Genomic DNA, 22755 nt, shown 5'->3' with positions numbered 1-22755 from the left:
TTTTAGAGGGGAAAATGGGAAGGTAATATATAGCCTATCAAAAGTATGGGCCTTCATTTTGTTCTTAATCTTAGGGTTTACTGGAATAATAGCCCATTGATGAATTGGAAATTGGGTTCAAACTGTGAAGTTAAATTGGTGTTGTTTCGGGTTTAAAGTTTCTTTGAAAATTTAATTATTCGAATTTATGGATTCGTATCATTTTGTGTTTTAATTATTTCGAGTTCAAGTCATTTTAAGATACTTCATATCATTCTGGATTTTGATTAAGGGTATAATCAAGTCAAGTTGAGTTTGATAACTCAAAATTCAAGACTTGATATTCTACTTGAGCTTGATCGATCATCTATTTTTAAGCTCAAGCTTAGCTAGAGATATAATTGAACTATAGTAGCTCAATTAAGCCCGTTTCCTTTTTAATATATATAGTAGCTCAAACTTGAATAACTTACGAGTACCAGTATATCATTTACACTCCTAATTTTGATCCCTTTCAATTCTAACATTTTGGCCTACTTCTTCATTTCGAGTTGATTTTGGTTTGGATAAGTTTAATGATTCAATTAAATTCTGAGTTCGGGTTAAATATTTTCAAGTTACTAACTTTTTATAATTAAATCAAGCTAACGCTAATACTTTAAACACAAATTAATCGGATCAAATTTTCAAATTCAAGTCAAAATCGATACATCTACTAACTACCATAGCTTGGAAATCAGATCACAATGTAAAAAGCCTGTGTATTTGTTGTAACTTATAAAAAGAAAGCCTTTAGACCAAATTTCAACAGCCCACAGTTTGGGTTTCCCTTTTTACAAATGGATCCAAAAACAGAACCGAAAACGGTGAGCTTGTCCTTGTCATTGGAACAAAAACAAGGGATTGCCATAACCAGAAATTTTAGTTGTTTTTCTTCGTTTGTATGTTTTTTTATGCTTTGATCAAAATAGAAAAAATGAACCAAAGTTCATTAAAGTTGAAAATAAATGTTAACAAAGTTGAGTCAAATTATTTAATACAGAATCCATCCAAAATAATTCATTTTTGAAAGGGCATTTGTAGTCTGGTTTGGTAGGGGCCTTGGACCCTTTGATTCGAGACGAAGCCGAAGAGGTAGGGGTCTTTGCTGGTCCCTTTCAGTAAAAATTTCAAAATTTTTATTTACGTTTCGTCTTTAATTGACATCATTGTCATTATAATAACTTCAAAAACATAATTTTGAACGTGTTAAAGCGCATAATATCTCGTCCAATTTAAAAATTTGAAACGGTAAATAATATTAATTAGAATATAGAATTTTGCTTGTGCATGTGACATGCACCGAAACTTTAGCTTTCTCCACCTAAATCAAAGGAATCAAATGTCACTTTCTTCCATTTTTATCTGCCATCGAAATCAATTGAAATTAATGAGACCTAATTTGATGATCTTAGAGATTATTGTCTTTTTATGACAAGTTGAGGGAGAGGGTGCATGTAGATGAAAAGCTCTTACAAAGCTATTTAAGACAACAAAGTAGGTTTCCAACTCATGAAAATCTTTGAAAAATCAGTAATCGTCACAATAATGTGCAATACGAGAGTACCTTTGCAGGGCCAACTTGGCTCTGAACACCTGAGCTTGGAGAGTTTTAGCCATTAATGGGTCTCACCCTACATAATACATAATATAATATAATTTTGCATATAAGAAATTGAAATATCTTACAACCTTAAAGTCCACTGTCCAGACAAAATGCTGTCGATAATTGGAATTCGTTCCTTTTTATTAAGTTATCTATAAGCCAAATTGATTCTAGTCCATGCACACACAAATAATAAAAAAGACACGCTCGTTGTTCACTGTTGTAATTGGTTCTTTTCCTATTGAGGAAAATTCACAGAACTGTCTTGTCTCCCTGTCTCTGTCTCCTCCTGCGCTAGACATGCATGAGCACCAATGTTAATCATTTATCAGTTTGATTAAAAATTATTACATTAAAAAAATTGATTCACTCCCAGATTTAATTGTTTCTTAATTGATTCATTTAATTCGTATCGATTTTCAATCCAATTACTTCCATATCACTCTTTATAATGATATCTTGGTTGGTTTTTTATTTGGCTCAAACACCATTAATGAGAACGCACATGCAAAATTGGGTTTTTGGGTTATTCAAATTGTCTTATTTTCGAATTTGGATTAATTTAAAATTCAAGGCAACTTCAAGTTAGATGGATCTGTGTTGTTGATTTTTTACTTCAGATCCAATAAGGGGTAAAGCCAGAAATTTGAAGGGGTTAAAATTGAGTTGTGAAATTTTGGAGGGCCAAAATAAAATTTTCTCCATTTTTATTAATTTTAAAATTACAGATGTTATGGTCCTGGAAGACAATTGATCAAATCAAAAGGGACCAAACCCATTGTCTATCCTCTTTGGTGCCACCCTTGAGTATTGTTTGAGTCGAATTTTCAAGTTTAAGTCATTTTAAAAAATTCGAATCTGAGTCCACATTAAGTTTATAGTAGTACCAAAAATTCAAGTTAGTTGAAAATATTTATATTGGGGCATGGGAGTTACTTGTGACCCAAGCATAAATTATGATTAGATTTTTAAAAAAATAAAAATAAAAAAAGGTAAGTGATCATGGGAATATAATGCACCCAATTGTCAACTTGATTAATTAATTGTATGAAATTATTTGTTGAAAGATGGAAAATTAATATCCACTTTCGGTGATGGGAGCATACATACATATACAAATTATTTTATTCATCATAAATAAAATTTTAAAATGTGAAATTGAAAAATTAATTCAAAAATTGGCACATGCAAATGAAACACATTAAAAATATTGTAGGATTGCATGCAATCTTTTAGATTGGAACAGTTAATGTTAAGTGCATATAATTAGAGAATAAAATTATATTTTAAGTGGCTAAATGTGGTAGTTGATGGGCTGTAATTAAAAATTTTAACAATCTTGAATGTGAATCTCATGGCTATACTAATCTCTTTTTAATTCTCAATTTAGTCCTATCGATTCAATTCTGAATTCTAAATTTAATTTGAGTTAATGTATAAAATCATGAATTTAAAATGTTATAACTTAACCCACCGATAATGTGTCATAATTTCAAATTTCCTTTAAATATCCACAAATTTAAACCCACATTCTCACAAATAAAATAAAAGAGTGCACAGTATAAAATAGATATCAATTAGTCTACTTGATGATAGTTGGTATTTATTCCGCAGAGTGCATTTCTTTTTTGTGTGTGAGGGTATGGACGGTATTATTTGAATCAGACCGAACCGATCAATTAATCTAATAATTGATAATACAAAAATAAAAATGAGAAAAAATCAATCTGGGCTCTAGACTTAAGGGTTGAACTGGCCTCTAATTTTATGATATTTTAATTATTGTTGAACCAATGGTTGTAAAGGTGTAGCTAAGGGGGTTTGTAGGGGCTCCAAAATGGGAAAATTTTTATTTATGCTTTTCAAAATTTTTAAAAATTTAAATTAGTAAAGATAAAATTGTACATTGGTCCCCTCTAAAAATGATAAAAATTTGATTTAATTCTTTAAAATGATAAAGATATAGGCTATTAGAATAAAGTGAAATTACATTTTTACTATTGTAAAATTACAATTTAAGTTTAACCCTAAAACTTTTTTTTACTTCACGCCTAAATGGGTAAATAAAAACCAATAATTTAATCAATTTAATCACTTATCCAATTATTAAAACATTGATAGGAGTTAAAATATGTGAAGATATACCTGAAGTGGGAACACCTTGGGATATTTGTTGGTAATTAAAAAAGACGATTGAACTCCAAATTCATCTGAAATGAAATGATTAAAAAATTTAATAACCCAAATTAGTGTTACCTAAAACCCTTTTCATAAGTCTAAATGGGTATGCGCCGAACTAGTGAAATATCTACGTGGCCGACACCCGACAGCAAGGAGTTTGTAATAATTGATTGAAACTTGTTTGATAGCAAAAGCTATAGGAACAAGCTGTCATTTTTATATATTTCAGGCACAACTGCACATTGCTGGTCACAAATTATAAAAGGAAAAAAAGGGGTTTTAGGGTTCACTTTCGAACGAAGCGGAACTCAATTCAATGACTGCTTAATTATATAATTTGGTGGCAACTAACCCTCGGTGGGGGACCTTTTTCCGTCTTCTCAATTTTTGGACGGTTAAATTTTGCTTTTAGCCTAGTCTTGACCTAAACAATAGTAGTGCACTTATTAATTTTGTTTTATACATAGAGTTGTAAGGGCGAAACCAGGGGCAAGTAGGAACTCCAGTCCCCTTAAAATGAAAAATTTTTCATTTAGGCCATTTGAAATTTTTAAAATTTTAAATTAGTAAAGGTAAAGTTACACTTTAGTTCTCCCTAAAAATGATAAAATTTTGAGGCTATTAAAATGATAAAATTATATTTTTACTATCGTAAAAATTACAATTTAATTTCGCCCTCTAAAAGAAAATTTTTGCCTTCGCCCCTGAATTGGATAACTCTAAATCCTTATGCTTTTTCAAATTTTAAATTTCAATCTTGACACAAATGACAGTCGTTAATCCATTTACTGATTTTTAGTGAATAATATGTGGAAATAACTAAACTTAATAAATTTAACAATAATCGTTTAACTTTTTTTTACGATGGCACCCAAGGGTTCGACCAATGGACAAAAATGATCTTGTTGGTTGGACCAAAGTTGGGGAGACAAACCATTGTCGATGATTTTTATCTAATCATACGCTTTCCTTCTTTTTATAAGCGTCCATAAATTTGACAGTATCGGATTCCTATTAATCTCATATATAATATTAACACCATACGTAATTATTTAAACTCTATTTAACTCGAGATATGAACTTTAAATTTTGTCAAAATTTATATGATGGGTTATTATATGAAAGTTCAAACAATCAAATCTTTTCATCCATCAAGTTTACAATAATTTTCTTTCGTGAAGTAAGCTCCTCTTCAAGTTAGATGGTGTATTCAATCTGGATTTAGATTATTTAAATAGATTAAACCAGATTCACCTCGAGTTTAGATTAGAATTTTTATTTAAAAAATCCGACATAACTCCATTCCATCGTAAAGACTACGTCCATGACTGATAAAAGTCTAGATGAGTAGGTAAAAGTAGGTTCCATGGAAGAACATGCATCCATCCAAAAAGCTTGGAAAACCATGTTCCTCCCCATATTTTAACAAATCGTAAAGAAAATTAATCTTACAAGTTTTGTCTAATGATGTAAGCGATGATGAAAAAGTTTCACAAATATTCTTCTCCATAAATTTACCTCTTAATGCCTCCAGTAATTTCTTTTTATTTTAATGGTGAAAGTTATTTTAATATAATTTAAGTGTTTTTTTCTACCTATGTTTGAATAAATTGATGAAGAACACGACCTAGTCTTCTATTTGAATTGTTTAAATGTTTTTTACTATATTTTTTTTCTGTTTTAACTTGTAACACAAGTAAACAAAACTCTCTTGAATTTATAAAGAAATAAAAGTCAACTATAATTTGAATAAAATTAAGAATAATGGTTAGTCCAATATATGCATATTTTGAATTATTCGAATATCTATTCCGAATTCCCATTTGATAGTAATTTTAAAAATTAAAAATTATTCAAATCTACGACAGATTAAATATTTACGAATGTTCGAATTCATAATCCAAATTACCATCATAAATTCAAGGCTTAATTCAAGATTTAGCCTCTAAAATATACTCATTTTTCCACTTCGGTACCTAAATTTTTTTAGCCCAAATTGGTACCTGAAGTACACTCACTTCCTAATTTAGTACCTAACGTATGCCTCCGTTATATAATTTAGTCCAATTTTTAATAGATGTTAAAAATCTTATACCCAATCACAAAGTGCTAAGTGGCATTTTTATGTAAAAACAAACAATTTCTTTTATTAAATGTATATACATATTAAAAAATATAAAATAAAAATATATATAAATTCATAAAATATATAATTTAGAAAAACATATAAATTATTAAAATTATTAAAAACAAAAAATATAAAATTTTAATATTATAATATTAATAAAAAATATTTAATTATTTATAATTTTATACATTATTAAATAGTTTTATTTTTTAAATAGTTTTTTTACAAAAAAATTATAATTTTCTATACTTTATATTTTTTTTCTAGATTTTATATAAAATAGAGGAAGATAAAATAAAAATTTGACCGATAAGAATGAGGTAAACTCAGCACCGAGTCAGGTCTCTCTCGTCACATCATCACAGCCACGTCATCCAACAACATCCTCGTAAATCGTGAAATTCCATACATGAAAAACAGCCACGTCATGAGAGAAGCGGTGTCAATGATTGGGTGCATTGGAAGATGTGGGGTCTGGAGTTTTGTCGTTTAGGATAGGGACAGGGATTCGCCCACGTGTATCCAAGGTGGTTTCACGTAACCGCAGCGAAACCTTACTTGCCTAACTCTCACTTTGTAATTTTCTTGTTTATTACATTGTATTTTATATGCCTTTTTAAAATCAAACATTGTATATGTCAATGGAATTAAAATACGAGATTGTAGTTTTGTCATCAGATGAAGATATTTAAGGATCCCAAACTTACTTTGAAAGTCATTTCTTACTTCTTACAACTTTTACAGTATCCTACCAATTTTTAATTGTTATTAAACCAACTACGTGTAAAAATTTTGATTAAATCTTGAATATATAGATAAAAGTATCATGGAATTTCCTATTACTAAAACTTAGATTACATTTTGTTTTCTCTATTCAAAAAATTAGCAAATTAGTACTTGTACATTAGATCAAATAGTAAATAGAATTTCACGCAATTTGTATTGTTAAAAACTGGCATGGTTGACGGAGTAACATGACTGTGACACGTGGCGTGCCATGTATATTGCATACTAATGTACAGAAACCAGTTTTTAACAGTAAAAAATGAAATTTTTAACTAAATGATCAATTTGCTATTAAATCTAACGTTCTATTTTTTGAGTGGAGGAAGGCAAACTACAGTCTAAGAAAATAGAAGGTTTGTAACAAAGTTTTCAAAATCGAGTTGGTGGTTGAACAGATCAGACTATCGATTCGATTGGTTTGTCAAGTTTAATTAAAAATATTAAAATTCTAGTTCAATCGGTTTAATCAAATTTTTTCTCAATTTAACCGATCTGTTTCGATTCCCTAATCAGTCAGTTCAATACTCCTCTTCATATTGATATTCCTATCCGTAAACAAATTTGATTCAAACAACCTTAATGTATAAGCAACCGTGGTATCAATAGGACATGATTGTTACTACGATGCTCTAAAAAAATATTTTTTACTTCATTACTGAGTTTATTATCAAGGAATACCAATAGAATTTTAATAAAATCTATGATAGAGTTGTTAAAGAAAATACAGACCATACAACATAAGTAGAATCTGTATAGAATTACTTTTCTTTTATTTAACATTGATTAGAATAAGGTTTTTCAACCTTTAAATAGATGTAGTCGAAACTCCTCTTGTAACATTTGTTTTTTAACATTAGTGAATTTCTTCTTCTCTACCTGTGATTTTTTCCGAAAGGGTTTCCACGTGAAATCATATGTTCTTATTTTTCTTTATTTTTGCAATCATTATATTGTCATTATCGATCGACACCTATTTTAACAATCCAATATCTTAATATCTAACATGGACTTAAAGTTTATTGTCCTTTAAAGAGTTTACAAGTACAAGTACAATCGCAAATAATATATTTTGAATAATTATAATTAGAATAAAATCAATATAAAGCATAACTTAAATATATCCGAGACTAGACTAAAATAAATCTAGATATGATCTACACATAGTGTGACTTAAACTCAAAATATCGAAAAATACCAACATTATATTAAAATTTTGTCAGCTTCAAAATATATATTTTTAAAATATATTTATATGTTATATTGTCAATCTTACATGTTTAGGAACTGATTAACGAAAATTGAATCTATGTACGTGCTTCGAGTATATCGAATTTTATTTTAAAATATCTAGCAAGGCAGTGACCATATCTATTTTGTATTATATTTATTTATTTATTTATTTATTTATTTATTTTTCATTATTTTAAAATTAATAGATGAATCTATAAAATCTTTGCTTACTGCTATACATGAAACCAACATGAGAAACCATTTATTCAAGTGGCGAATAGCCAATAAATCAAATTAAAAACTATCATTAAATTAAATTAATTTGCAAAAGAAAACAAACCAAAAATTCCAAAATTAATAATTATATATTTAGTCATATATAGTAGTTATTTTCTTCTTATTTTAAATAATTGCTTAATCTTATCCACCATTTAGTGCTACACAACAAATGTTTGGGTTAAATTAGAGCACATAATTAAATTGGATTTATATTTAAAGTATTGTTATATATAGTTAGTGCATATATTTAATATTCACAATAAAAATATCGATGGATACACATGTAGTACACTTAAAAGTGTACAAAACTGTAATCCGTCAATTCATATCCGGAGGTACTCATTAGAGCACATAATTAGGAAGCACTCTCTCGAGCCATATAACAGGAAGCTCATGGGAGCCATGAATCAGGAAGCTTATCCGGCTATAACAGGAAACTCATAAGAGTTTGAAACAGAAAGCTCATGTGAGCTTAATAAGTAACTCCGAAGAGCTATTATCAGGAAGCTTCCGGATAGCCATATATCAAGTAGTTCAAACGAGCCATATCAGGAAGCTCACAAAAAGCCTATATCGAGACGCTTATAAAGAGTTGCAGTATGTCCGCAATATATGTAGGATCAATACCGATCATATAACAGGACGCTCACAAAGAGATGCGGTATGTTCGCAACACATGCAGGATCAATACTGATCAAGATGCTAGCAAGAACCAAGTAACATGAAGCTCAAAGAGGACTTATAACAAGACGCTTGTAAGCGCTATGGTGTGTTCGCAACATATGCTGAACCACAGCTAATAATTAAGTATCATAATTCAGACCATGCAATAATATTAAAATAAATTTTCTTTCTAACTCGGATTTGTGGTTCCGAAACCACTATTCTGACTTCACTGAAAACGAATGTTACAAGAGGACATGGGGTCGAGTGCACTAAAATGCATTATCCTCCTATTTATGGGTTGGGGAGAGACTATGAATGATTCTAGGTATTGTGTCAAAAAGAGTAGATATGATCAAAATATATAATGAAATTGTTCAATATATATAAAATTTAGATTTTATATTGATCTTTTGACCTTAAAACGTTTTAATTGAATCCTTAAAGTATTAATATTGTATTAATCATGAATTTCAATTAATTTAGTTGTCAATTCATGTATTAAATGCTGGTTCAAAATAAATGTGGAACATTTTTAAAACACAAAGATGAAATAATAAACATGAGTATTGTATCCTATTGCATGGACAATGTGGATTTGCCATGTTAAAAAAATGATAGTCAGCATATAATGACTTATTCTTTAAACACATTATATTCAAATTGCCCCGCAGTAAGTAAATATGTGCTTGCAATTTGATCCTCATGCTTTAGATAAGTTCCATGTCATATTTGCTAATGGCTAAGCTAGCTGAAAGACTTAATTAATACATACTTTAAGGACTTAGTTAGCATGTTTTGAAATTTCGAAACCAATTAAAATCTAAGAGATAGTTTAGGGATGTTTAATTAAATTAACCATTATATATATTTAATAGTTTTACTATTACAAATACAATACAAATATATAACAACTGAAGAACGAGACAAAACTCATGTTGAAATAGGAAACTTGCATGTTTTAATTGCGGAGGCTCGAATTAAATTAGACTTTTTCTTGCATTTAATTCAGAAAGTAACGGTTAATGATCATAACATGATGCGTCTATGGGAAGGTAAGATCCACATCGTAATAAAACCTTTTTTCCCTTCGACTAAACAAGAGTTGATCGATCAGATCATTTTAAGGTTAACAATCATTTTAAAAACATTATCATCTAATTCTGTGAACTATCGGTTAATCAAATAAACACATTACGCATAAATTTTAAAAATAATTTTCATTTCAAATAATATGTCACCATCTGATTTATTAACAACGTACGAAATTAGGACCATAAATTTACTTAGTTAATGTGACATGTATGATACTAAAAAAAGTATTTATGACCAAACCTCAATGAGGTACTATTCTAGGTCCCATTGTGCATCATAAAATCTTTTAAAAACATAACATGTTTTTCCCATTTTCTTCATATTAAAAAAATTAACTAAAAAAATTATATTTTGATTTTTATAAAACTACTTTTTCTAATTGAAGTTGAACAATTAAAAGTGGGCTTTGGCAGCTTAAACGGCTAAGCCACGTGAATTCTCTCACGAGATTTGTGCGGTGAACAAGCTAAAGCGGCTGCTGCCTTTTTTCTTTTTCTTTTTAATACCCCTCCCTCACCCCTTTTTCCCCACATTTAATTCTAATTTCGGTTTTTATATTATATTTAAATTTAAAATTAATTTATATATTTTAATTTGACATAATTTAATCACGATTAATTTTATTGAATCCATTCTAATTTTTCATGCTAAAATAAATATTTCTTTTAAAATAACGTTTTTTAATTGACGGAATTATTTTATGTCTAATTTATGACACAATAAATGTTAATTCTATTAAAATTTGATTTTATTTAATATATATTTTAATAATATATGAACTAAATTAATATATGTATTAGTAAATGAAATAATTCAATAAAAATATTTATAATAAAGAGAGCTACCAAATATTATTTTCAGTCAAGTTATGTAAAATTGAGCATCCAAAACCACAGTTTTACCAAAAAAAAAAATTTATTTCATTTCCCTTTTTTATTATTATATCATTTAAAAGAAAAACAATTACGACTGCCAGCTAAGCAAGAAAGCGATTGTCGTGGGTCCAATCTGACACGTCGCCTCGTCAGCTTGATACTCTTACATGTGGCATTAACATAACTCCCCTCATTTTTCAACTACACGTCATTTTCCGGTTCACTTACAAGTTAATAGCAACCCTCCACATTTCTTTTAGACTAATTATAATATTATTATTAACAACATTTTTTTTCTAAAATTAATTATAATAATATTAATTCATTAAATTTAGAAATCATTTCTTAATATTTTAAAATTTTAAAATTAATTGCTAATGGACTCTTAGCTTGGTTGAGATTATCATTTTTGTCAATGTACGAATATGTGAATTTGAGCGTCTTTGAAATATAATTTTTGGTCCAATATGGTATTTGTATTAGACAAAAATATATATTTTGATACCAAAGGTAATAATATTAATTTTTTAGTATTTAATTAGAGTTTTAGGATTGATTGATGAAATATAGTCAAATTTTTCATTATTTCTTTAATAAAATAAATTTAGTCTTGATTATAAATGCTTAATTTTGTATTTAATTTGTCAATTACGATTGATGGATGTGATTTAATTCAGGTTTTAGGGTAGATTTGATGAAAACTAATTATTGATATGTTAATGAATTATGAAATTTCATTAAATTAACTTTAAACCCGAATTAAACATTAAAAAGCTAACATCGTTAGCTTCAACCTTCAAGTACTAAAATATATAACTTTTGTCAAACCCAGATACCACATGAGAGAAAGTGTTAAACTCAGATAACAAATTATGTATTAAGTTTTTCAGATATATTTTAATTATCATATATATATATAGGTAAGTATATTAATAATTTAAAATTATAAATAATATATTTATTATAAGAAGGATAAAATCGTAAAATCAATCTTCTTTTTTTTTTTTACCTTTAGGTTACCTTGATAAACACGTTTTAAAAGGAATTTTATTTCCATTCCATCTCTTTCGTTTATATATTTCACCGTTTTTAGTTTTCCTTCAAAAACTCTCTTTAATTTTATACAATCTTTGGGCTTCGTTTTTAATCTCTTATTCTCTTTCGATTCTCTGTTGCATTTCCACAAATATCTCCGTGCTTCCCCTTTTCGTTGTTTTTTCCCTTTTCTCTTTACAACTGCATTTTTTAAAGATCAGATCTTTTCTGGGTTTCACCTCATCAATCAGGTTCGTTAATCATTTACGTTAAAGAAAGGGGTTTTTCTTCAAAAACCCTTTTTTACCATTGTTATGTTCTTTTTCTTTTGATTCCTTAATGATTAAGATCCCTTTTTCAACGTCCATGCATATGAAAACGGAACAAAACAATACATATGTGAAAACCCAGATTCGGTTTTATTGTTTAAATGGTGTATAAATATAAATCCTTTAAAAAAACTTGATATTATGCACAGAATCTTCGTTAATATTTGACTTTTCTTTTCCATGTTTAATGAAAGGCGTTCATGTGTTTTACCTCTTATTTTAATTTTAATTTAATTTAAAATATAATTTTTATGGTGGGGTTCAAAGTAAATGGTCGTTTTGGTAGTTGCAGTGTCTTGTCAATGCAAGGAGTTAATAACTTAATAGTTATTATTTCTTTTCTTTTATGATTTAATACTTTTTCTTCTTTTCTTTTTATTAATCTATGATGTTGATGAATAGATTTAAAATCTGCAATTTCATCACTTTAATGGCCCACCTTACATACAATATACGTGTATTTATATATAAGTTTCTTCTTTTATACGTATGCAGTACTTGTGTTGTAGTTATATATACTTGTCATTTCATTTAGTTCTTTTTTATATGAATCTAGACAAAGAAATGACAATGAGTGGAGACCATAGATTAGGTTGTCTTATATAATTTAACAGTAGTTATATGTTTTATCAATTTTTTATAATTTGCAATGTATGGCTATGGTTTTCATTGATATTTTGTATGTTATCAAGGTTTTTATTTACATATATATATATATATTATCTTCATATATTGGTGATCTTTTGGTATATTTGTTTTGTTTGTGCAGAAATTAAAGCAATGTTCTTCATGTGATTTCATTTCATTGGATCACTACTTATACACATTTTAATGCTTGTTTTTACTCTAATACATGCAGATTTAAGCACATTTTGATCTTGTTTCGAATCCCTGCTGTTATCGATATCGAGAAAAGTTCAATTTTTGTCATAAATTCGGTGTAGCTTTGGAGATGAGAAGGTATATATATATATATGTATCAAATGTATTACAAGAGAAAAATCTTTAAATTTTAAAGTATTTACGTATTTACATATGTTTTGGTCTTATGATCATTCGTATTTATGTATGTTTTGGTCTTGTGATCATTAGTTTTCAAGTAAGCTGCGATTGATGGACTGTTTATCGCCGAGAAGCAGTGATAAGAAGACATTGAAGAGGTGGTTTTTCATAGATAAAAGGGTTGGCTAAATAAGTGTACTTCGAAAAAAAAGGTGATTTGAAGCTAATGGATTCTAAGTCTAATCATTCATCTCCTGTTCTTACCGATCCGATTCCGATAAACAAGTCAAGGTTAGGCATTCATTCAAATCTGCTTTCGTATCCACAATCTGGTGGATCTTTGTCCCCTGGTAAGTATAAGATGACTCCTAGGAAGAAACCTGCAAAACTCGATGATGTTCGGTCTAATGGTTGGTTGGATGCTATGAAATCTTCGTCTCCCCCTCGTAAGAAGTTGATCAAGGGGTTCAATATTGAGGTTCCCGCTGATGATATCGATATTGCTTATCATTCCTGGATGGTAATTTAACATTTGATGACATATATATATTTCCATATGTATATAAGGTTGCTTGTGCTTATGCTTTTCTGTTTATATGCATAGATTAAATATCCATCTGCACTTAAATCTTTTGAGCAAATCTCGAAACATGCCAAGAACAAGAAGATAGCTGTTTTCCTAGATTATGATGGTACTCTTTCTCCTATCGTAGATGATCCAGATCGAGCTTTTATGTCTGATGCTGTAAGTATGACAGTCTATTTCAATGCTTGCATGTTGTCTTCATTTGCCTTTGATTAAAACTTGTATCTTCCTTTTTAGATGCGTTCTGCTGTGAGAAACGTCGCGAAGTATTTTCCGACAGCTATTATTAGTGGCAGAAGTCGTGATAAGGTAGATGGTAGAACATTCTGGAACTTTGATGTAGTTACCATCTTTGCATCAATAGGATCTGATTTAGTGCATTTTTTTTTAATTTCAGGTTTATGAATTGGTAGGACTAACTGAACTTTTTTATGCTGGTAGTCATGGGATGGACATTATGGGCCCTGTGAAACATACAGAGTCTGATGATGGCCATCCAAACTGTGTTAGATCAATTGACCAAGAGGTATGTACCCGTAATATTTCGTAAGAACTCATTAAACCGGGTTATATATATTGAAAGCATTACTATCTATATAACAGGGCAAGGAGGTAAACCTTTTCCAGCCTGCTAGAGAATTCATACCTATGATTGACGAGGTGCGTCCTTTGTTCATTGTTTTTCTGGAACATGTTTTAGTTAACATATAAAACAAACATTGTTCATACGTCTTGCAGGTTTTTAGAACCCTTGTCGAGAACACTAAAGATATTAAGGGTGCAAAGGTTGAGAATCACAAGTTTTGCACCTCAGTACATTACCGTAACGTAGAAGAAAAGGTAAGAACTTAAAAGAAGCTCCATAATTACTCAGCATGTTGCTCATCTAAGTGAATATTTGTTTCCTTTTTCAGAACTGGCCTATTATTGCGCAATGCGTTCATGATATTCTGAAAGACTATCCTCGTTTGCGATTAACGCATGGACGGAAGGTTTTAGAGGTCCGTCCTGTGATTGACTGGAATAAAGGGAAGGCGGTTGAATTTCTGCTTGAATCTCTTGGTATGTTCTTGGTTAATATGATGAACTTTCAAAGCTTTTGAGTTATCAGTGTAATGAATGATATATGTATGTAAAAAAATGAAATGCAGGGCTAAGTGATAGAGATGATGTGCTCCCAATCTATATTGGAGATGACAAAACTGATGAGGATGCGTTTAAGGTAAGTATTGCAGAGCTGTTTTATTATGTGTTGCCATTTAGATTCTAATATTAAAAAATATCTAAATCCAGGTCTTAAAGGAAGGAAATATGGGTTATGGAATCTTGGTATCTTCAGTGCCTAAAGAAAGCAATGCAATTTTCTCTGTCAGGGACCCATCAGAGGTACAAAATCCTTATCAAGAATTGTATATTCGGTTTTTCAGGTTTGATTTGGTAGGTTATTTCGGGTTTTAGATCATTTTAGGTTTAAGTTTTGAGTTTGGGTTAGAATTAAAGGATCTCAATATTTAAAATTATCATGGAGGTCCGGTACTAAGAGTTTGATTGTATGTTGCCCCCTCTATTAAAAAAATTAGACAAATCAGTCCTTGTATCTTTAATCAAAGAGCAAATTCGTCCTAATGTTAAAAAATTTATTCAATTTTATTATTAAAAATTGGTCCCTGCACATTAGCATGATGTACATATGGCACGTCATGTATTGCCGTCTGATTTTTTTGTTGGCCACACTGATTTTGCTCATTTTGAATAGAGAGGGCAAAATGCAATTTGATTTTTAGTATAGACAATGATTCATATTTACAAATATGAAAACTATGAATGCAGGTGAAGAAATTTCTGAAGGCACTGGTGAGATGGAAGAGGCTTGAAGAAGCTTGAAGGAAAAGCAAGGACTTGGGAGCAAAAAAAAGGCAGAATAAAATTTTCATTGAAGAGGATAATTTAGTTTTTATTTTTATATTTTGCAAATAATGTAATTTTCCATTTCAATTTTTATCAATGATTATCCCCCAATGAAACCAGTCATTTTTGTTACATTGGTCATTGTTATTTCTTTGTCGGGAATTTGCAATTGTTAATTTATAACAATTTTTTTATATAAAATTATTCATATCAAGCATTTTTTCACTGGATTATGTTCATCACAATCTTATGAAAGTAAGCACTGAATTTTCTAGTTAATGGCGGAGGACCCAAGATGATATTTTTTGCTTTGATTTTATCATCAAGAAAGTAACAGGTCATTAAAAAATGTATTTCTTTAAAATTTACCAACTTTTTTATATCAAATAAGTACCAAATGTAATAAAAAGAATTAGTACATACATATTTAGTTAAACAACATTATATTGGTTAAATTTTGCTATTTGACCTTGTACTTTGATCTTAATTTGGTCATTTTAGTCTTTATACTTTTTAAAATTTATAATTCCAATCCTCACCTAATGATAACTGTTAAACACGCTAAATAGGGTCAGGATTAAAGTTTCAAAATTAAAAAGTATAACGACTAAAATTGACCAATTAAAAAGTACAGGGTTAAAATTGATCAAACTATAGGGACTAAATCCATAACTTTTGTAAAGTATAGGGAGTAATAGCTAAATTTAACCATTATATTTTATGTAGATGGATCAGATTTAAAAATTCAAAGCTTATTTCTTCAAAATTCAATATTGGAATTTCATTTATCTATAGAATTCTATTAAATTTCAGTTAAACTACACAGAAAAGGAACACACACCATTATAAACTCGTATATACATTAGTTAAAGGTTCAAGCTTTTAACTTCCAAAAATAACGAAAAAAAAATGTCAGTCACCTTGAAATCTCCGCCTTCTTCATTTCTTTCATATTCTTTACCTAAATCAAGATTGGGATTTGCAAATGGGTCATCTTCTTCAACTCTACTCTTCAAATTCAACAGATCTTTTCCAGTTCTTCGTGCCTCTTCTGGTTCCTCTTCTTCTGTTGACACTGGTACTTGTTCTGTTTAGATCTTTTAGTTAAATTAGTTGTTTCATTGGGTTTTAAGTGATGGGTTGTTTTTAATTTGTGGGAATGTTCAGGTTTGAGTACTGAATTGGATGCTGTGTCTACTTTCAGTGAGATAGTTCCTGATACTGTGATCTTTGATGATTTTGAAAAGTAAAAATATCTAGCTTTTTTCTCCTTCGGGGTTTTTTTAATGGATGTTTTAATGAATAGGTTGAGCTTTTTTACGCTAATTAATTGAATTTTTTTATAGGTTTCCACCAACTGCTGCAACTGTTAGCTCTTCATTGTTGTTGGGCATTTTGAGCCTTCCAGATACTATTTTTAGAGTGAGCATTTTCATATAAATTGATACACACATATATATATATACATAGACAGCTTAAATCTTTTATTCATATGTGTATATATTTGAGTGAAGTTGTTTGGTATTTTGGTTTAGAATGCCGTGGATATGGCTTTGGCGGATTCGACATGTTCTCCGCTGGACAATCCTGAACTGAGGTTGTCTTGTTTTGTTAACAAGGTTCGCATTCGCATTCTCGGATGGAATTCGAATTGGATAGTTAATAAACTGTAAGCTTTGTTTAATTGGTAATGCAGCAACATTTAAGAGTAGGCATGCGGTGAATTTCGGTTTTAAATCAATGTCTGTTATATCTTTATTTATTCCTAGTTTGTGTGGCTTTATCTTTATTTATTCCTAGTTTGTGTGGCTTTCTTTATACTAAAAAACGAATTGGATCATTAGTTTGTTTTGACATTCGAATGTTCATCGAGTGTAGGCTTTAGTAAATGTTGGTGGTGACTTGGCAAAGCTAGTTCCTGGTCGAGTTTCAACTGAAGTGGATGCACGCTTGGCTTACGATACACATGGAATTATTAGGAGGGTATCGTCTATTCCCACGTGTCCATTTGTATTTCTTACTTCCTTTTATGTGTTTTACTGGCTTATCTTGTTTCCTTATTCTCTTTCCGGATATGCCGCCCGATGCTAAAAGCTTATCGAAATTTGCAGGTGCATGACTTGCTGAGGCTGTATGATGAGATTGGCGTTCCTCCAGAACGCTTGTTGTTTAAAATTCCTTCAACTTGGCAAGTAAGTACCTCAATTCAATATCAGTGTACTCACTTATAAAGCTATTAAGTCTTAATATAGTCTTGGAACATAACTGGTACCGATTCTTGTTAATGCTTGTTGGATATACAGGGAATAGAAGCCTCGAGACTGCTCGAATCTGAGGGTATACAAACACATTTGACTTTTGTTTATAGGTACATGATTACACGGACAGTGATGTTTGCTTGAATGTTATAATATAACAGACTCTATTCATCCTCTAACCATTGTTTGATCTGGTGTGTTGCTTCAGCTTTGCTCAAGCTGCAGCTGCAGCCCAAGCTGGTGCTTCTGTTATTCAGATTTTTGTCGGCCGTGTTAGGGTAAATTTTTTTCCCCTGAAAAACCCCATTTTGTTGACATTCTTATAAAAACATCTTTATTGTCCTTAAAACACATTTCTGTATTCAGGACTGGGCACGCACTCATTCCGGTGACCCTGAGATCGAAGCTGCTATTCAAAGAGGAGAGGACCCTGGATTGGCTCTGGTTAGTTAAACTGTTATATTTATACTTAGGGAATAGGCTTTTGTCCGCGTATTTTCGCTTTTAAGAATTTATTTCCCGCAAGTAGCCATGTTGGTTCTAATAATTTGTAACTGTAGGTGACAAAAGCTTATAACTACATTCATAAATATGGACATAAATCAAAGCTTATGGCAGCAGCTGTTCGGAACAAGCAGGATATATTTAGTTTGCTGGGGTTTCACATGACTCAACTCTTATCAATTTAATTTAAAATCGTTACAGAATAAGAATTACATATCGATTTCTTCTTAAACCCGTGTTTATGGTTTCTTTCTGTCAGGGTTGACTATATCATTGCACCATTGAAGCTATTGCAGTCACTCAAAGAATCAATTACTTCTCCTGACGAGAAGTATTCTTACGATAGGAGGTTGTCCCCACAGTCTGCTGCCAGATATGATTTCACCGCCGAAGAGGTCTGCTTTCTGTCCTTATCTCAATTCTTGGATACCGATATCGTAGTAAATAATGAAAAATATTTATCTTACAGTATGATATTAATCACTCCTTGCATAGGTTCTAACACTATAGCTATGTGTAAATAGCCTGTATATAGATATGGTAATGGCTTTGGAGTTAGGACTTTGGTCTGCTACTTTAATTACGGTTTAGGCATGTTTAGGATTAACTCCATACCGAGAAAGTATATTTCTCGTTTCTTTTCATATTCGGTTATACTTGGTAATTGTAGTACCCTGTTGATTCATGATTTCGTCACCATATTTGCGGCTATTGTGGTTATGAACAGCTAGCTTTTATAAAGAATATTGTTTATCTTCATCTTTCCGTGCTCAAATAACTAACGCAAGCATGCATAACAAGGCCATTCTTGTGTTATAAAAAGCCATGAATTGTTTGTTGACTGATCTTTTTCTCTATGATGCAGCTCACAAAGTGGGATCAACTAAGCCTTGCATCAGCCATGGGACCTGCATCGGTGGAGCTTCTGGCTGCAGGACTGGATGGATACGTTAATCAAGCAAAGCGAGTTGAGGAATTGCTTGACAAGATTTGGCCACCTCCAAATGTCTAAAGTGGCTCGTCTCCGTTTCAAAGTATCTCTCGTGTGGCATAGAATAAGACGGTGGTGGTACCCTGCTCCATTATGTTGTTTTAACAAAACTTGCTTCATTTGCTGAGAACTTTAGCTGGTTTTAAATTATTGAATGCTAATCCTTTATATTCTCTGTTATCAATGAACATGATGTTGTTGATGTTTGCCCCTTTGCCATTGCATGTGGTAATCTTTTTTTTGCTTATTGTTTTGAAATTTGCATTCAAGTCAATGGTACAAAAGCTTTAAGAAAAACCACTTCGGATACGATGTAGTTGATAGAATAGTGATGAACGTCGAACATAAATCATTAAATGGACATAAAAAATGAAAAAAAAATAGAACAACCAAAATCATACACAACTAAAAGGTAAAGACTTGATAAAATATGGTGATGTGGCTTGTGGGGGCAATTGGTGGAATGGAATTTCTCAAAGTTCTAAAAGGTAAAGACTTGATAAAATAAGGTTGTTGAATAAGATTGACCTAATTTATAAATTTTGAAGTTAAAGTTACTATTAAGTCAAATTTAAATCTTTTAAACTTTTCCTTTCTTGGGTTCTTACATCAATCAAATTTTTAAGCATGATTGATGGAATCGGACTAGATCGATTAGTCGAATTAGAAATTGGTTGGTATATCAATCCTAACAAAGAGTTAAACCATTTTTGAACGATTTTTGAGCAAACAACTTAGAATCAGTTACTTAAATGAGATTAAAAGTTGGTTGAGTCAATTGTTGAATCAATTTTCTTTTATTTTTAATTAAAATTAGACTAGATTAAATCGATAAGACCAATTAAATTGAAAAGAGACTGTGTAATAGATTTTGGGTTTAAGGTTCTACCACCTATCCAATTTAAAAACCTTACTGTTAGGTAACAATTCCTTTTTCCAAGCTTTGTTAGAGGCATGGGGCCATTGTCTTCATTTAAGTATCTTTCTCCTACCCAAAAGTTATTTCATTTAATATCTTTTTCTTCATCAACACATTACTTAACTCCAACCCAAAGAGACCATTTACATTTTTGTGTGTTTGTGTGTTACACTTTTTCACTTAAAACCTTTCTCTCTAAGCCACTTCAACACGAAGCAACCATTTATCTCTTTAAACTTACATATTCTTCTCCATATTCCACATGAAAATGCATTAATGAATACACCCAACAGATTATACAAAGCAAGAAGGGTCAACAAAAGCTCGGTGTTTGACACAATCGGCATTCCCGCTATTGAACTAAGTTCAAAGGTTGATTCTCTATCATGGCGGCCACAACCGAAGGCAAAGTCAATTTAAAGCTCCTAGTTAACGTGAAATGCCAAAGGGTTTTATTTGCCGAAGCAAACAAAGACTTCATTGATTTCCTTTTCAACATAATGGCATTGCCAATTGGCACTATCGTAAGGCTTCTTAACAAAGAAGGCATGGTGGGTTCACTTAGTAAGCTTTATAAAAGCATTGAAGAGTTAAGCCATGTGTATATGCAACAGCCATTTCAAACCAAGGAAGCATTGTTGAACCCCGAAGTTTTAGCCCACTCTGGTGTAGCCAACTTACCTCGGTTATTACCTGATATTGAGTCGTCAAATAATTCAATAGACAAAGGCTTTTACAGGTGTCAATGATATTAGACCTGGCTTTGGCCCTTCTCCCTGTCCCTCTTACATTGCAGAGGATCCTGAGGCTGTTTGTCCTAACTGTCGTTCTAAGATGAGTCACCAGGCAAAACTTGTTAAGTCAAACCAGAAAACATATTCTAATTCCTTGTCCTCATCATCAAGTTCATCAAATGAAGAAGGTGAGCGAGGGTATGTGAAAGGGGTGGTTACATATATGGTTATAGATGATCTTATGGAGAAGCCAATGTCAACTATTTCTAGTTTAGCTTTGCTTAATAGTTTTAATGTCAAAGATATTGAGGCACTCCAAGAGAAAACTATCAAAATCGGCATGGATGAGGTAATTAAGTGCTTTCTTTTGTTAATTTTTTTAAAAAAAAATCGAAAATGTTATGAGTTAATTGAATATTGAAATCTTGTTTTGGTTCTCTGTCAGGCTGTGAAATTGTTGAAGGCATTGTTGCTGTCGAAGACTGTGCTTACTGAGATATTCTACGGAGAGAAGGCACATTATGTGTAATGTTGTTAGCTTGTATGAGTAATTTGTATGAGATGTGAAATGGGGTCTTTCTATATTATAATTTACTTGTTTTGTTTCTAATTATTTTGAAATTTGAATAATTTAAATATTAATATTCGAATTCAGAGTTACATCGGTGTAAATTAATGAATGAGAGGGATCCATTTATATTAGTGCAAATGATTAATATTTTAATGATTTAACTGGTGAATTTATGATATAATTGTACTTGTCATGCATGTAAATTTTCAAACTAATCGATATATCTATCATACCGATCTAGAATACTATATATATTTATTGAATAGTAGAAAGTTTTTATATAGAACAAATAGTTATAAAATTTTAATTTATATCAAATTTGACATACATGATCTATATGAATAAAAAGTAAAATATAACAGTTGGATCGTTAAAATATTAATAGTATAAGAAGATAGAAAAGGGTATAAACCTTTAACATATCCCTCCCCATTAATGAATAAATAAATCTTTTAAATACTAATTTGAATTAATGAATATTGTTACGAATAGTCAAATAAGAAGGCTATTTTACCAAATTAGTCTAAAAAAATATTATATTTACAAAAATAACCCAGGTTTAAAAACAATCACCAAAATAACCTAAAAGGAACAGTAAAATTAGGTTGTGGCCTGTCAATGGCCGGAACCCACTCGTATTTTGCACCCATGATTGCTTAATAATTGTGTCGACTTAAAAATTAATTTTTGGGTTTTGGCACATCAATGGCGGAACCCATGTATTTTTTAAAAATTGTATATCTTGATATACTGAAAAAGGAAAAAGAAAACGAAAAAAATTTTTTTTGGGTCTTTGGCTGTCAATGGCGGCACCCAGTCTAATTTTAAAAAAATTCTTTTTTTGTCGAGTCGATATCAATATACAAAAAAAAAATTTGGGTGTTGGCTGTCAATGGCGGCACCAAGATAATTTAATTTTTTTAGTGTTAGAATCAGATATCGATATCTGAAAAAATTTTAAAAATTTTTGGTCTTTGGCTTTGTCAATGGCGGCACCCATCTAATTAAAATTTTTTTTTTTTAGAATCAGAATCAGATATAATTATCTGAAAAAATA

General features: G+C 30.4%; 3 protein-coding genes across 5 annotated transcripts; all 3 read left to right on the top strand.

The window, feature by feature from the left end:
* Positions 1–11969: 11969 nt before the first annotated feature.
* On the top strand, positions 11970–15853 carry LOC105789231 (probable trehalose-phosphate phosphatase F). Of its 2 annotated transcripts, none has more exons than XM_012616513.2 (12): positions 11970–12147; positions 13085–13185; positions 13318–13747; positions 13832–13972; positions 14051–14122; positions 14211–14339; positions 14417–14473; positions 14552–14653; positions 14728–14875; positions 14965–15035; positions 15107–15199; positions 15644–15853. In XM_012616513.2, the coding sequence occupies exons 3-12, from the start codon at positions 13454–13456 to the stop codon at positions 15695–15697; spliced, it is 1161 nt and encodes a 386-aa protein (XP_012471967.1). In that variant the 5' UTR covers positions 11970–12147; positions 13085–13185; positions 13318–13453; the 3' UTR covers positions 15698–15853. The 2 variants fall into 2 exon arrangements, with proteins under 2 accessions (XP_012471967.1, XP_012471968.1); XM_012616514.2 differs by lacking the exon at positions 11970–12147 and adding an exon at positions 12779–12817.
* A 672-nt stretch (positions 15854–16525) lies between these two features.
* Positions 16526–19693, top strand: LOC105789747 (uncharacterized). 2 transcript variants are annotated; one of them, XM_052627685.1, is made up of 12 exons: positions 16526–16799; positions 16889–16967; positions 17068–17143; positions 17257–17340; positions 17600–17704; positions 17833–17913; positions 18025–18089; positions 18188–18257; positions 18346–18423; positions 18540–18637; positions 18743–18878; positions 19349–19693. In XM_052627685.1, exons 1-12 carry the CDS (start codon positions 16631–16633, stop codon positions 19493–19495), a joined length of 1188 nt encoding a protein of 395 aa, XP_052483645.1. In that variant the 5' UTR covers positions 16526–16630; the 3' UTR covers positions 19496–19693. The 2 variants fall into 2 exon arrangements, with proteins under 2 accessions (XP_052483645.1, XP_052483646.1); XM_052627686.1 differs by lacking the exon at positions 17257–17340.
* Positions 19694–20674: 981 nt separating this feature from the next.
* LOC105785101 (uncharacterized) lies at positions 20675–21787 on the top strand. Its single transcript, XM_012611037.2, has 2 exons — positions 20675–21476; positions 21573–21787. The coding sequence occupies exons 1-2, from the start codon at positions 21228–21230 to the stop codon at positions 21654–21656; spliced, it is 333 nt and encodes a 110-aa protein (XP_012466491.2). The 5' UTR covers positions 20675–21227; the 3' UTR covers positions 21657–21787.
* The last annotated feature ends 968 nt before the right edge of the window (positions 21788–22755 follow it).

This window comes from Gossypium raimondii, chromosome 2, assembly GCF_025698545.1.
Source record: "Gossypium raimondii isolate GPD5lz chromosome 2, ASM2569854v1, whole genome shotgun sequence".
Lineage (NCBI taxonomy): Eukaryota > Viridiplantae > Streptophyta > Magnoliopsida > Malvales > Malvaceae > Gossypium > Gossypium raimondii.
Note: the sequence above shows the minus strand (reverse complement) of the source record. Positions and strands in the feature narration are given on the sequence as shown.